Source organism: Babylonia areolata, chromosome 29 (assembly GCF_041734735.1).
Source record: "Babylonia areolata isolate BAREFJ2019XMU chromosome 29, ASM4173473v1, whole genome shotgun sequence".
NCBI classification, from domain to species: domain Eukaryota; kingdom Metazoa; phylum Mollusca; class Gastropoda; order Neogastropoda; family Buccinidae; genus Babylonia; species Babylonia areolata.
Genome location: NC_134904.1, coordinates 5237651 through 5254587, shown reverse-complemented (window position 1 = coordinate 5254587; position 16937 = coordinate 5237651). Strand labels below are relative to the sequence as shown.

The 16937-nt window shown below is 40.4% G+C and overlaps 1 protein-coding gene and 1 non-coding gene across 2 annotated transcripts; both read left to right on the top strand.

Moving 5' to 3' along the window:
• The first annotated feature begins 846 nt into the window (after positions 1-846).
• Positions 847-920, top strand: Trnat-agu (transfer RNA threonine (anticodon AGU)). Its single transcript has one exon. It is a non-coding gene; the product is annotated as a tRNA-Thr (tRNA).
• Positions 921-4054: 3134 nt separating this feature from the next.
• Positions 4055-15022, top strand: LOC143302211 (vitamin K epoxide reductase complex subunit 1-like protein 1). The gene is made up of 3 exons (XM_076616777.1): positions 4055-4254; positions 7009-7118; positions 8579-15022. The coding sequence occupies exons 1-3, from the start codon at positions 4055-4057 to the stop codon at positions 8791-8793; spliced, it is 525 nt and encodes a 174-aa protein (XP_076472892.1). The 3' UTR covers positions 8794-15022.
• Positions 15023-16937: the final 1915 nt, after the last annotated feature.

The following is a 16937-nucleotide window of genomic DNA, read 5'->3' as shown; positions in this document are numbered from 1 at the left end:
TATTGGGGCCAGCAGCTGATGCTTCCCTTATCACAGTTGCCGAGAGTAACTAATTTATGGACGTTGAAGGACAGTACATGGGGTGTTGGTGTGTCTGTTACCGTGTCACTTATGCAGCAAACAGATTAGGCTAAATCAGCAACGAGTAAAGCACAACTGAATTTGTCAGTCGGACTGATATGTGGTATGCAGCCCTTTCTTGCCATCTCCGGCTGCACATAGTCCGCACGGGACTAGAAGAACAGACACACACACACACACACACACACACACCGGCACACACACACACACACACACACACACACACACACACACACACACACCAGCACATACACATACCCGTCCCGCCCCCCGCCCCCCTCCCACACACTCACGTTTGCTACACTGCCAGCGCGCGTGGCACGGGAGCACTGATATGGCGACCGCTTGGCCTCAACAGCACGGCCATTCGTTCGGTCCATTATAATTATAAATTAGCTCCAGTTCGGAAACACACGAAACCGAAAGTCGATTCCTATATGATATTACGTGATGGTCCAAAACAGTTTACTGGACAGTGGCCTACAAATCGATGACACAGATTTATTGTTACAGAATGCACGGCATGCTCGTCAGCTTGGCCAGAAACATGTACATCATTGTCGCCCGTGTCGTTCAGCTCCATCCCTCTTCTCCCTTATCCGGTTCTTTTGATAACTTGGTAGTGTTGAAGTCACTTAGATGCATAATATTCACATCTATACAGGACAATGGTTGGGGTGGATGGAAGGACATGATGGTGAAAGAAAAGCACATCCGACTGTGCCACAGCTATATATTTAATAAATTTATCGACGTATAACAACTGGCTCTATAGCTCAGTTGGTTAGAGCGTCTGCCTAGTAAGCAGAAGGTCGAGGGTTCGAATCCCCCTGGAGCCTTATTTTTGTTCAATTTTGGGGGGTTACGCTTCCTCACAATGTTAACTATTGTGTGTGGAATATCCACCACTTTCTTTTGCACATTTCCATAATTTGTGTATTTGACAATATGTGACCAATAACAGCGTTTCGTCAGTGCAGGTACGGGCGGCCGACTCGTCAGTGTGTGTGTGTGCGCACGCGTGTGTGCGTGTGTGTGTGTTGTTGTGGCTCTTTGGTGCCCTCGTTAATCCTCGTTTGCTTCAGCGATTACTTATTTATTCCAAAACGAGTCAGTTTTGAGACAACGAATGATGAGCTTGGCAACATATCCAAGTTGGTGAGCTGGGACAAAATTGAGTCTGGGACTGAAGAATACACTGATGAACTTCAGTTAGGACAGTTAGTGAGATGGGGCAACAATTAGTGAGCCAGGGGCAATAATGAGCTGAGACAACAATTAATAAGCTGGGGTAACAAGTCAGTCGTGAGCTGTAGTAACAATAAAATGGGGCAACAGTAACCCCGCGGTGAGCTAGGGCAACAATGCAACAATAATGAACTGGGACGACACATAGTGAGTTTGGCCGGGCGACTGTAATTGTGTGCTGAGGTTGTTTCCTGGTGCGGCTATAGTTTCTGCTCTCCATGACTTTGATGTTGGACAGAACTTCCGAGTTGTATAATAATAATAATAATAATAATAATAATAATGGATACTTATATAGCACAGTATCCAGAAATCTGCTCTAGGTGCTTTACTAGTGACAAAAACGCTTTGTTAACATAAAACATTACATCTATGTTACATACACACACCAAAATGTGACCACACACACACACACACACACACACACACACACACACACACACACTGGCACACTGACACACACACTGACACACCGTGACACACACACACACACTACACACACACACACACACTGACACACACACTGACACACTGGCACACACACACACACACACACACACACACACACACACACACACACACACACACACACACACACACACACACTGCATACATGCATTTTAACATACATGTGTACTGATCTAACAGCTACCCTAACACATACACACACATATGCAGGCACAAACTTACATACACGCACTATTATGACTGGATCTGCGGGCATTAATTAATTGACTGCCATGATATCCACACCTTGCTCTGCCGCGGCTTTCGGCATTACGATGATATTGTACGTACGCTTATCTATCAATTCAGTGTCCGTGAGTTTCAGTTTCAGTTTCAGTAGCTCAAGGAGGCGTCACTGCGTTCGGACAAATCCATATACGCTACACCACATCTGCCAACTGAAGCAGATGCCTGACCAGCAGCGTATCCCAACGCGCTTAGTCAGGCCTTGAGGAAAAAAAAAGAAAAAAAAGGTGAATAAATAATAGATAAGCTTACACAAATAAATAAATAATAACTATAATTTTAAAAAAAAGGGTAGTAGTAGTGTGTGTGTGTGTGTGCCAGTGTGTGTGTGTGTGTGTGTGTGTTGTGATCTTCAATCTTCAATCTTCAAATTGGAAGGTCAGCCGTCATTACTGACTATTAATGACCTGTGTGCGCAGAGGCGTAAATACCTAACTAAAACCTAATTAGACCTATCTTTTCCTCCGGAGGGGGTGACAATGAGAAAGAGCATGTATACATACTCTCTCCCACCGTCACTCGCAGCGTCCCTCCGGGGGAAAAAAAAAAAAAGGGGGGGGGGGGGGGACTAAACTGTGATCTTGTTCAGCTCCCTCTTGAAAGCTGCCAAGGAGGGAGCCTCTGCTGCTGTTGCAGGCAGGGAGTTCCAGACGGGGATGGTTGATGGGAAAAAACTGCATTTATAAGGGTCAGAGGAGGAGCTAAGATGGACAAATTTGTGTCGATGATTTGATCTTGTTCTGCCGGATCCTTTCTTGAGAAATTTGTCTGGAGGGATGTCTACAATGCCGTTGACCATTTTATACATCAGGGTCAGCCTTTGTCTGTTCCGCCGTGATTCGAGGGATTCCCATCCTAGTTCTTGCAGCATGTGTGTTACGCTGCTGGTCCGCCCGTAGTCACTGTGTACATAACGTGCTGCTCTTCTTTGCACCATTTCAATCTTGTTCTTTTCACCTTCTTTGTACGGGCTCCAGACTGATGAACAATACTCCAGGTGCGGGCGTACAAGAGTTTGGTAGGCATTGGCTTTGGTGGTTTTATTGGATGTTTTTAGATTCCTTTTTAGGAAGCCTACCATGCTATTGGCTTTGTTGGTGACTCTTGTAACATGTTCTTTCCAGTTTAGATCATTTCTTATGTCGACGCCGAGATATTTTGCGCTGTCAACATGCTCGAGGGTGTGTCCTTTTAATTTGTAGTTGTAGCTGATGGGGTTCCTTGATGTTGTACAGGTAAGGACATTACATTTTTCTGGGTGGAATTCCATTCCCCAACGCTGTTCCCAGTCAGACAGGGTGTTGAGGTCTCGTTGGAGCATTTTACAGTCTTGGATTGTCTTGATGGTGGAGTAGACTATACAGTCATCAGCGAACAATCTAATATTGGCCTTGATGTTCTGAGGCAGAACCAGCTTGACCTTCAAACAAAGCCTTGTGTTCCGGCTTGGGCCGTATTCTTCGTACTGGTGTTGTTTTCAGTTGGGGGGTTGGGGGTGGGGTTCTAATCATGCATGGCCTTCAGTTCGTTAATCTCAGCTTCTCATGAGGCGATTCTTTCAGCCACTCTGATCTCGTTGCTTGGTCTCTTGAGTTCCTCTTTGTTGCCTTATTTCATGCTCTCAGCCTCATCGATCCGTTCTTCTTGTTTTTTTCTTTCTGAAGCCAATGATCTTTTTGGGTCATTCTGTTCTTCAACTGAGAGAACTTTGAAGCGGTTTCTAACTTCCAGCCGACGGACGCCGGGACTGCTTTATTTCATGATCTTATAATTTTGAAGTATCACTCCTTCTGCCTTGTCCTGTCTCTTTTTCTGGTTTCTCGATGTTTCAGGGACACACCAGCCATGAGCAGGTGGAAGTCGTTGCCCGCATCCTCTCCCTTCACAACCTTTACGTCTGTTTGTTTGTTTACGTTCACAGAATTCCGGTATTTAAACACAAACTTAAGGGAAGTAATGCTCGAACATCATCATGGCGATGCCGGACAAAGCAAAACACGCCAAGAAAAATGGAACCTGGATTCGGACAACAACGCTGATTCTTTGTGCCTTGGGCATGATCATGAGTGCGTACTCCATCTATGTGGAAGTTCTAGTGGAACGGCTGCCGGGATACAAAGCTCTGTGTGACATCAGTCCAACGATGAGCTGTTCTCGAGTGTTTTCTTCAAGGTAATCTAAAGATCCCCCCCTCCCCGCCCCCCTCCATTCTCTCCCCTCCCTCCTCACTCTCTCCATTTTGTCTTTTAAATTTCAACCTCACGTATTCTGGTGATATGCTTTGAAATAAATGTTCATCCTCTCAATGTTAATTGAATAAATTAAAATACATGCTTAGAAGTAGCTGGGCGTCGATCCTCGATGGATACGAAGCTCGGTGTTTTGCGGAGATCCCGACGACAGTTTCAGTTTCAGACGACAGTGTCATTGAACGACATCGGTAATCGTTACAAAAAACATACAATGATTTTGGTGGGATTTCGTCGGTAAACAAACAAAAAAACAAAACAAAACAAACAAACAAACAAACAAACAAAAAACCCCAAAAGATAGTGGAAGTTCGTGGGTAATTTTGATGGAGATATGGCATACATACATGTATATACTGATATAGAGTCAGGAGGATGCGAATACACCTACTAGTAGACTGCCCCTTCTCCCCTATCAGTTAACAGAACATCCCTCGGTAGCCCAACTAAATTGTGCCCAACAGCAACCTCCCACAACACAAACAATTTTCATCAGCATACTGATGTTGGTCGTTGAGTGAAAGAAGAAGAAGAAGGATGTGTTGAGGATCATGTGACCAATCTGTGGATCAAGAGCTTGATTTCAGGTTGGACTTTTATGTATACGGTTGGACTTTTATGTATACGGTTCTATTAGCCATTAGTGAAAAGTTCATGCAGGACAAACTCAAGAATCAAGAAAGGTCCACATAGACTTTCATTGACCGAAAATTCAACTTCACATCCGGAACCGATGTGGAGCTGTTTGCTGCACATCGATCCAGGATTGATGCCCAGCACCGGCCATATGCTTATTACTGATTCATTAACCTTTAATCAATTAATGGAAGGATTTGTCAACAATTTCAAATGATTTTGTTCAAAATTTCTCTCTTACTCTGGCTCTGCCTATTACAGTATTAGTCCCAGACTGCCTGTCTCTCTGTTTCCCGCACTCACTGCTCCTCCCTCCTCTTCTCTTTCTCTGAGTCTCTCTCTCCAAAAGTTGATCAGTTTGGCAGATAAATTCACATGAATCAGTCTGTTGTGGTATTTTGACAATGGAACATACACTGAGTTTAATTTAGCATATAATTTGTTGAATTATTTATTTTATTATATTTTTGTTACATTAAATACTTTAATAGTGTCTGTCTTCTATCAGAGATTAAACTCTTAGTCTTTGTGTTTAGAAACATGGAGTCATATGCAATATATAAATAAATAGTAAACCATAGGGGCTAATATATATATATATATATATATATATATATATATATATATATATATATTCTAACATTATTATTAGGCATTTATACCAAACAGTTTTAATAAGACCAAGACAGACATGTAAAGAAAAAGAATAAAAATTGCAGAAGTGGTCATGCAAAAAATTGTTTTTAATTTGCACATTAAATGATAAAATGGATGTGTGCATGTAAAAACAACAAAAAACGAAAAAACAAAAAGCAAACAACAAGAACAGCTGACAGAGTGACTTCTTTGATGATATGGAATCTCTCGGTTATTGTATACATCATATATAAAAATTGAACTGGTCATGCTATTGTTATTAGTTTTTTGGGTGCATTTATCAGTGTGTGTGTGTGTGTGTGTGTGTGTGTGTGTGTGTGTGTGTGTGTGTCCAAACATCATTGCACACAATATATGATGTTTCTTATGCATGTATACACATGTTCAAAGTATATGTTGTATACAGAAAATTATTTTTCACTGTAGATGGCAGAAAGTTGCACAAACAACTTTATAAAAATTTCATGATGTTCCCACTGTTGATATGTAAGTACAACAAATTGAACAATTAAGATTATGTTATGGCAAATAGAAAACATTATGCGATGCTTCAGTATCCTTTTGTATTTAACTCATGAATTTGTTTGTGGTAGTTGAGAAACTGCTGAGATTGTGTGTGTTTTTGCATCCATACATTTGTGTGCTGGACATTGATCACTCCTTTCCACTATACTATAAATATAATCAAATTCTAGGCCATATAGTTGGGACAGCAGTTGCCTTCTCTGCTGTTCTGATGCTCATAGTTATACACAACTGACTATGTATGCACTTGTAGTATATATTACAGACAAAAGTAAAACTTACAGAAGTTATATACTGTGACCACCTGTCTTTTCTCAAAATTAAATCAGACATCTGGCATTATACGACAGTCATTTAAAATTAACCTTTAGTTTAAGTTTGATACACTGCATTTTGAAAAAGAGTTAAAATTCATTTTTGATGTAAACTTTATGACACTTTCTGCCACCACGACAGCAGAATTTCATCCCTGGGATCCTGAGAGCTAAAGGGTTGTGTGTGTGTGTGTGTGTGTGTGTGTGTGTGTGTAATGTATTTTAGAATATTTTTATGGGTTTTTTGTTTTGTTTTCAAACCTTGATCAATGCTCTGTTCTACAGTGTTAGGTTTTCTTTTATAATTTTGTAATAAAATACGTAATGATCTGTTTAGCAAAAAAAAAAAAAAAGGAAAAAAGAAAAAAAAAGAGGTCTAATTCTGTAATTCATGTACGTTCCATAGTTATCATTGTGTGTGAACGACTGGTGTGAAAGCACTTAGATTTGTCTCTGCACAAGATTGAGCGCTATATAAATACTATCATTATTATTATTATATGAGATTACTTTATCAGTGTATGTTTCTTCTCTTTACCTTGCAGATGGGGTAAAGGTATGGGCCTGGTAGAAAAGGTTTTATCCAAAGACAGCGTTTTTAATCAACCAAATGGGGTGTACGGGATGGCAGTCTACACGTTCCTTGTCATAATGGGTGAGTGTCTTACATAACTATGAATCCTGTTCAGTGTGTAAAAATGACTGGGCTGGGCTCACTACGTGATATACCACCACCTTCATACAGAACAGTATGTTCACCTTGCGACTGATTCACTCAACAACAGCAACAACAACAAAAAAATCTTGCAAGGTTGATGTTCTTTCAAATGGGTGCAGTGGCACCAACACCTGCCTCTTTATTTTATTCACTGTCTTCCCATATTATGAAATTATAGGAATAATTCAGTTCAGAATGCTGAATACAACCTAAATGGAAAAAAAGGGATATTTCTGGTATCATACCAGAAGCATTATAAATCCATCTCTTTAGAAGCATAGAAGCAACAATGTCCTCCTGACAGAAAAACACAGCAACATTTTTTTTCTAAATTCTGTGGCCTTTCAAGAGTTTCATGCTCTATTATCATAGCAGCAGCAGTATCACACATACAGATCCATCCTCTTAGAAGCGGCATTTTTCTAACACAAAAGCACAGGAATGTTTTCATCAAATTCTTTGGCCTTTTCAAATGTTTGAAGTGCTCACCATTCTTGTAGTGACCTCAGTTTTGATAGTTTCCCCTCCACTTTCAGGCTGTGGTGACTTTCAGTTCAGTACAACTGTGTCTGGGAGGTGCTGTGGTAGAATTGGTTAGGTTTTCGACTTGTGGTCCAGTGTTCACCAGTGATCTGGGTTCAAATCCCCTTTTGTATTTGTATTTGTATTTCTTTTTATCACAACAGATTTCTTTGTGTGAAATTCGGGCTGCTCTCCCCAGGGAGAACGCATCACAATACTACAGCGCCACCCTTTTTTTGTGTGTGTATTTTTTTCCTGCATGCAGTTTTATTTATTTTTCCTATCGAAGTGGATTTTTCTACAGAATTTTGCCAGGAACAACCCTTTTGTTGCTGTGGGTTCTTTTAAGTGCGCTAAGTGCATGCTGCACACGGGACCTCGGTTTATCGCCTTATCCGAATGACTAGCGTCCAGACCACCACTCAAGGTCTAGTGGAGGGGGAGAAAATATCAGTGGCTGAGCCAAGATTCTCTCGCTTCCTAGGCAATGGGCTGCAACTCCCACGTTCACTCATATGTACACGAGTGGGCTTTTATGTGTATGACTGTTTTTACCCCACCATGTAGGCAACCATACTCAGTTTTCAGGGGTGTTGCAGCCTTTCAGTCAGACATGATCATCTGTTTGTACAAGCACTCTTACCAGTGTCAGTCTCAGCGACATGTTTTCACTGGTTGACTGTTGTTGCAGCCTTTCAGCCAGACATGATGATCTATTTGTACAAGCACTCTTACCAGTGTCAGTCTCAGCAACATGTTTTCACTGGTTGACTGTTGTTGCAGCCTTTCAACCAGACATGATCATCTGTTTGTACAAGCACTCTTACCAGTGTTAGTCTCAGCAACATGTTTTCACTGGTTGACTGTTGTTGCAGCCTTTCAACCAGAGTTCCCAGCCTCCCTGATCCAAGCTGTGGTATCCTTCATGACAAACCTGGGCTCCGTTTACCTGGCCTACATTCTCTTCTTTGTGCTGCGCGACGTGTGCGTCATCTGCATTTCCACCTACGTCATCAATTTCCTCATTTTCTTGGCCTCCCTAGTCAAGCTTCGACGCTCGTATTGCGCTGAGCAGAAGAAGCTGAAATAGTTGTGACCGAGTTGTGGATGTGTGTGCCTTCAGACTTTTGGACTACTTCTTGTTGTATGCATGGGCTCATATGTTGAATGTCTGTGTGCTTTAAAAGAAACCAGAAAAGTGTTTATGAATACTTTGCAGTTTGCAAGCATGCAATGCTGGAAAGAAGGTCTGTGGTCATACTCATTTACTATTTTTCTCATCATGTGATTTGTACTCAGAATTAAAAATGAATGTCATACTCCTCTTGTCAAAATGATATGATTTATAAATGTTTGGATTGAAATTAATTTGATCCAAATGGCTAATTTTGTTGGTGGTGTTGGTCTCCCAGTCTCTTTTACTAGTCTCATATGACAATATGTGTGCGTTTGTTTATGTTTGCTTTGTATTGTATTACGTTTCTTGATAGCATGTGCCAGTACAAAACAAACAAACAAACAATAACAACAAACAACATTTCCACAGAGACTATAGGTGGTAGTTTTGTTCAATTTTTGGGGGGACAAAATGTTGTTAACATAATCATTATTTTATTTTAATCTTTACAGAATTTTGTGCACTGATGGAGCACTACCACTGCTTTTTTCCATGACTTAAAAAATATATTTGCATAATGATGAAGTATCATTGAGAATCAGTTTGTGAATTCATTCAGTTTTACTAAAATACACTGTCAAAACTTTGTCCATTCAAAGTTTGTATTTGTATGTGTATTTCTCTTTTTTTATCACAACAGATTTCTCTGTGTGGAATTTGGGCTGCTTTCCCCCACCCATTTTTTGTAATTTATCCTGCGTGCAGTTTTATTTGTTTTCCTGTCAAAGTGGATTTTTCTACAGAATTTTGCCAGGAACAGCCATTTTGTTTCTGTGGGTTCTTTTAAGTGCATGCTGCACACGGGGCCTCGATTTATCATCTCATGCGAATGACTAGTGTCCAGACCACCACTCAAAGTCTAGTGGAGGGGAAGTAAGTATCAGTGGATGAGCTGTGATTTGAACCAGCGGACTCAGATTCTCTCGCTTCCTGGGCGGACGCATTACCTCTAGGCCATCACTCCACAAAGTTTTGCTCCCATGTTACATATCATCTTGTCTTTACTTACACAGGCAAAACTAAATAACATGATTACAAACTGTTTTGTCTTTTTAAGTGTGTCCACAATTCTCAGGAGTTATGTGTATGCCAAATTTGACATTGTTCTTCTAGTTTCCACGTCTAAACTGGCTGTGCCGTCCAGTCTTTTTGAGCCTTGCATACTATACCGGAGGTGATGTGACAGAATCAGTTGGGCGTAGGACTTCAGATCCAGTGTTCACCAGTGATCAGAGTTCGAGCCCCCGTTTGGCATGGTGTTGTGTCCTTGGGAAAGGCACTTTGTTCTGAGCTTCCTCACTCCACCCAGGTGTGAATGGATGCCTGTCTTTGGTTTGGGGAAGGCTAGAATGACAGATGAGGGATCCATACCCGAAGTACTCTCCAGGATTGCACAGGCGACAGCAGCGCTCACAAAACTGAGGTACATATGGAATGACCGGAATATTGCACTCGGCTCAAAGATCAGACTGATGCGTACGTGACATCAATACTCATGTATGCATGTGAATCGTGGACCTTAACAGCTGAAATAGAAAAGAGAATACAGTCCACTGAGATGAGATGCTTTCGAAGACTCCTGGGCATCTACAAAGATCATATCACGAACGAAGAAGTTCGAAACAGAATCAGGCAAGTCATTGGGCCCTACGAAGACCTGTTGATCTTGGTCAAGAGACGCAAGCTCAAATGGTATGGCCATGTCATGAGATCATCAGGGCTTGCCAAGACATTCCTGCAGGGCACAGTGCAAGGAGGGAGAAGGAGAGGTAGACAGAGGAAGAGATGGGAGGACAACATCCCAGAATGGACGGGCTTGAGGTTGAGCGATACAATCAGGAGGTCAGAAAACCGAGAGGATTGGAGGATGCTGGTTGCCAGATCATCTGTGGCCCCCCAACGGTCCACAAGACTATGGGATAGGTGAAGGTGAAGAATGGCGGAAGGAGAGGGCTGGGCCCCACCTTCCCATGCCAAGCCCTCGACACAGTGGATAATTCCCTGCTCCGATGGCTGTATGAGGTTTTAGGGTATGGGAACTTTGACTTTTTTTTTCTTTTTTTATTCTCAAAAATTTTTTTTGTTTGTTTAATTCTATACTGTATTTTGCGATTTAACTCTGTCTCTGTTTCTGTCTTGTCTTTTTTGGCGTCTCTGATTTTGTCTCATTTTTCACATGCTTATGAAATGCGGACATGGAAAATTTTGCAAGAGACTGGCTGGAAGACAATACCTCTCAGCATCCCCTCTTTATCCCCCCCCTTTTTTTTTTGTAGTTGCATTCTTGTGCTCAAGTTAAAGATTTGAGGTCCCATATATATTTAGCCTCTTTCAACCATAGGGATAGTATATATTCACTATGCTTCTAGGTGGAGCCCAGTCCTTACCTTCCACCGCTCTATCAGTCCCTGAGTGAAGTCAGGTAACCCATACTCAGTCATGAACGGAGTGAGGTGCCTTTCCCAATGACAGCATTATGCTGAAATAGGTCCTTGAACTCTGATTTTTTTTCTCAAGGCCTGACTAAGCGCGTTGGGTTATGCTGCTGGTCAGGCATCTGCTTGGCAGATGTGGTGTAGCATATATGGATTTGACCGAATGCAGTGATGCCTCCTTGAGCTACTGATACTGATACTGATACTGATCACGAGTGAACTCTGGATCAGAAGCCAAACTCCTAGCCGACACTGCTATGGCACTCCCTACGCTTTAACTGTGTTGTGTAGAATAGTTCTAGACCAATGGATGGAAGATTCGATAGGTATCAGCTTAACGCTGTCTTCCCAACTCTTTTCCTCCTGACTCTTCTTGTGTCTCTGTTTTCTCCGAGTGGGGATGCCAGGGGTCTTTCAGTATAAATAGCATCCCCGCCTTCTGGAAATTCTGTGCTGGAAATTTCCTCTTTTCTGTCACTCTCTTTGTTTCTGCCTTTTTTTTTTTTTTCTTACTTCACTGTTGTCTCCTTTTTTCTACCTTCCCAGACCATTCCCCTTTCTTTTTTCAGGCAAGCCTTAACACTTTTTTCTCTTTTCCGCAGTCTGTGATGTACTATCTGTGCTTGTTTTGCTCTGGCGATTAGGTAGTGAGATGTAAACACTGGGAATGGCACTAGTTGCCCATTCTGCAGTGTTATTTGCGGATATGGCCTTTTTATGTATTTTTTGTTTGGCTTTGAAGTATTGTTTTTTTTTCTTCCTTTTTTACCATTTTTTGTAATCTGGGGATGATTAATTAAGTGGAAGGGCTGTCGTCCTCAGCATGGCCTTGTCTTATTTGCCACAAGGAGCAAAATGGTTGGGATACTTTGTCATGAACCGTGTTTTGTGGGTTTGTCTTAGTGGGTTTTTTTTTTGTTGTTGTTGATGCGACAGTTTTGTGTTGACATGGTTGAGCATTTGTAAGGTTTGACAGTCCTGATATGGCACCGTGCTGTTGGCTGGACAATAAGCAACAAGAATAAGAATAAGAATAATTGTGTCTGTCTGGTTTATTGTTGTTGTTGTAGTTGTTATTTGTGCATGTTTGTCTTAGTTGGGGGCCATGTTTTACATTTATTTGCTTATTTATCATCATTGTTGTCTTATTTATTTATCTATTTATTTATTTATTATTATTATTATTATTACTACTACCCCTTTTTTATATATTATAATTATTATTTATTTATTTATTTACTTATTTATGTACGCTTATCTATTATTTATTCACCTTTTTTTCTTCTTTTTTTTTCAAGGCCTGACTAAGCGCGTTGGGTTACGCTGCTGGTCAGGCATCTGCTTGGCAGACGTGGTGTAGCGTATATGGATTTGTCCGAATGCAGTGACGCCTCCTTGAGCTACTGAAACTGAAACTGTGTCTTAGTGATCTGCATTTTTAATTGATGTCAGGTGTTGAAGTAATTTTATTTTTGGGGGAGAATTTTGTTTTAAATCTTTAGAAAAATGTTGTTAGGGTGTTGTGAATTATTAATAGATGGGTATGTTTTTAACAAATGATTTTCTACGTGATATCAGATCTTCGCATTCTCTCTATCCCATATCCCTACTTTTTATTCTCTATTTATTATATATTAAAATGTTCCTTTTCGAACATGTAAGCTGTCATGCATATGTATATTTATCAAATTTATCATCTAATTATTTATATATTATTAATATTTTGCTCATTATGAGAACTGCAAACCCTCTTAATTTTCAACTATTCAAACTGAATGTTGAGCTGAATCTGTTTTCGAACAGTATTCAGTGATTGCTTCTCTTTCAGTGTTCTTTTCTATCATTGTGTGAAAATGTTCATGTGTGCGACATAGGTTGTAAGGTGTAGTGTTTTTAAATACTCCAGATGTTTCTTTAACAGTCTGTTATGAATTTTCTGTGTTTCTATGGTTTCATGTTGTTGTTTTTCTGAGAATTTGTAACATGTAATGACCGTGTTTACATGTAACTTTCTTTGATTCTTACCTTTTTCTTTTCTTTTTTTTTTTTTTTATACTTGTTTTAGTAAACACATGTGAAAGATGTACTCATTCTATAATATTACATATATATATATATATATGTATATGTTTGGTTGTTGTTGTTTTTCTAATTGCCTTAGTTACACGACTTGATAAGAATTAGTAAAGCATGCCAGTAAGTATGAAGTATTAATTGCTGAATGTAATCAATAGCCTAAGTTTTGGGGTCCTTCACCTATGCAAATGGCATTCTGCTAAATCAGAATAAGCAAACAGCACACAAACAGGAGCACATATAAAAGGAATACCTCTGACCATGTATTAAGTTGTGAAACATTGCCAGATTTTGTGGAGATGGAATGTTTAAAAGTTTAAAGGATAAAAGTAATAATAATATGTGACATTGATGTTGATTCCGTGGAAGAACTTTCACAATTAGGTACTGACAAGATTTTTCCAAATCCACCAGATGCTTTTCATGTGAATGCTGTTCAAATGGGATTTTTCCTCTGTTCTTTTAATTGATTGATATACTTATATATAGATAGAAAATGCGAAAAAAAACTTAGCTGTATGAAGTGCACAGGAACAGGTGTCGAGATGGCTGCCAGAAAAAAAGGGCGCTAGCCAGGGGGACAAAGGGGAAGTTACCTACTTCCGGGAGGTTATCGGCCGTAGTACTTTCGTTTTCTCCTCATAGGCGGATAGTAGTTTGCACAGGACAGGAATGTCAGACCCCTGCCGGAGTCTGCACTAGTTGGGTCACGGTTAAGTATGTGTAATTAAATGATATATTTATTGATTGATTGAGAAGGATACTTATATAGGACATATCCTTGATCAGAGACTAAACGCTTTACAGACAAAACGCTTTACAAACACAGTCATTACAGACAAAGCGCTTTATAAACACAGTCATTTGCTGCCTTCCTGGGTAGAGCTAGCTGACAGCTGCTATCATTCTTTTTCTTTGTCATTCTTTTAGTCAGGCTTTCAGTCATGCACCCACACACACACACACACACCCACACACACACACACACACACATCCACACACACACACACGCACACACACACACACACACACACACACATATTAGAATGGATTTTACTACAGAATGTTGCTAGGGCCAACTCTCTTGTTGCCGCAGGTTCTTGTACGTGTTTGTCCAAATAATTGAACTGGTAAAAACGAAAAGCAATTTGACTGAGCGTCTTCTTTCCTCGCACAGAAACAGAAGTGTGAAGGGGGATGTATAGTAAAAAGTGAAATGGGACAATTCTTGGATTTAAATTTTCCCCATAACTTTTTCTTTTTTTTGAAATAACGGATAACTTTTATAACAGCAGCACTGCATGAAAGTGTAAATTAGTAAATAAAGCAAAAAACAAATTAACTTCAGTTTGTTTTAACAACATTCTTGCTGTGAGCTGGATTGTGTGTGCAACAATGATAATGAAATGTCAGGAGAGAAAGCATTTGGTTTGTGAGATTATAATTTCCATGTCCAAAATGACGGAAGAGGATGATTATAGGTTTACAGTTATTTTTATCACATAATATGTCCTTCAATGTTCATCAGTCGTAGCGAATCAAAATAACTCATGTTTTTATTTTTTTTATCCAATACTCTGTCCTTCAATATTCATATATGATAATTGCAGAGTAAATTACTCTTTAAAATTTTTTTAATTTTTTTTTTATATTATCCTATAATCTGTCCAGTGTTTATAGCTGAGCAAAATTACTCAGTGAGGATGGTCTTCAACTGGCTCTTCTGTATACTGTATGGGAATGCTGAAGAAGAAAGACAATGAAGAAGAAAAAGGCTTTTTAGTTTTTTGCTGTTGTGGTTTATGTTTTTTTTTTTTTTTTAAATGAAATAATTACTGGTTATACTTAAATGATTAGAATGCATTTGTGTGTAACTTTATGTTTAACAGTGCATGTATTATGGACGTTCATACATCTGATGACTGGTTATCTTGTTAAAGATATTTTCATGCTATGGAAAGGATTCCTGTTAGTCTTGGAAATCATAGTGTGTGTGTGTGTGTGTGTGTGTGTGTGTGCGCACGCTTCAAACCATACCATCACCTGTAAAAAAAAATCCAGGTTTGGTGAATGAGAAAACAGAAGCACACATCACATCCATCCTCACTCCCATCCACTGTGAAAATACATGTGTGCTGCCCACACACGAGTGCACACAATACACAAATGCAGCATATTTTCAAACGTGTAAAATCACCCATCATGTGCGACAATAATTAATTGCAGACATGCACACATAATCACACATGCCGACAGGCATTTGCTTCTTCTCCTCCTGCGTTCACTCGTATGCACACAAGTGGGCTTTTACGTGTACGACCGTTTTTACCTTGCCATGTAGGCAGCCATAGTCTGTTTTCGGGGGTGTGCATGCTGGGCATGTTCTTGTTTCCATAACCCACCGAACGCTGACATGGATTACAGGATCTTTAACGTGCGTATTTGATCTTCTGCTTGCATATACATATGAAGGGGGTTCAGGCACTAGCAGGTCTGCACATATGTTGACCTGGGAGATCGTAAAAATCCCCACCCTTTATCCACCAGGCGCCGTCACCGTGATTCGAACCCGGGACCCTCAGATTGACAGTCCAACGCTTTAACCACTCGGCTATTGCGCCCGTCAGGCATTTGCTTCAAAAGGATAGAGAAATCAGCGGGAACAATGAAGTTGTGGTTAGACATTTCAACCAACAGCTGACCCCTTATCTTCTCTGATGTCCATAAAAAATGTCTGGAAATTCCATCACGCTTGAGCTGCTTACTTGTGTACACATATATATACACCTTCTCACCTACACACATCCCAGTACACACACACACATGAAACACTGCATTCGGGAGGTGTTGGGCCCATCATTTAGCTTTCAAATGAATGATGAAATGGATACATATTGCCGCATGTCCTAGTTCAGAGACCAAACTCAAAGCGCTTTACAGATACTGAGTCCCTTGCACCACTGGCTGCCTAACTGTGTAGAGCTGACTGACAGTTGCTATTGGGCGCTCGTCATTTGTTTCAAGAAGATAGCCCAGAACCTACAACACCAATGGAAACTGATATTTCACTATTTCTGTTTTTAACTTAAGATCACAAGTAAAATTTTGCATCCCTTGTCTTGAGACTTCAGCAACCTGTGTCAAAATTATATTTCAGTGATTATGCAAAGTTTGGTAGCTGCTGGTTGAGCAGTTGCTATAAATATGTGCCTGAAGTGAAGCACACCCTTCCCGTTGATGCAGCTAGGCCAAAACATGCCAGGCAGGGAGGGTTGCACAAGCACAAGACCTTAAGTTAACTCTCTCCATACGAACGGCGAAAGAGACGACGTGAACAGCGTTTCACCCCAATTACCATCATCAAAATATTGCAAGTGGAAGGCTCCTATACTGAAGAGGTGAATGTTGACAAAGAATACCACAATTCTGACGACGGAAGCTAAAGGTTGGGTCATTCAGACACCCACTGGACATCCGAGGGGTCTGTGTAGAGGAGAAGAGAGGACTGGCCGTACTGAGTGAGTTAAACGGCTGAAAGGGTTAACC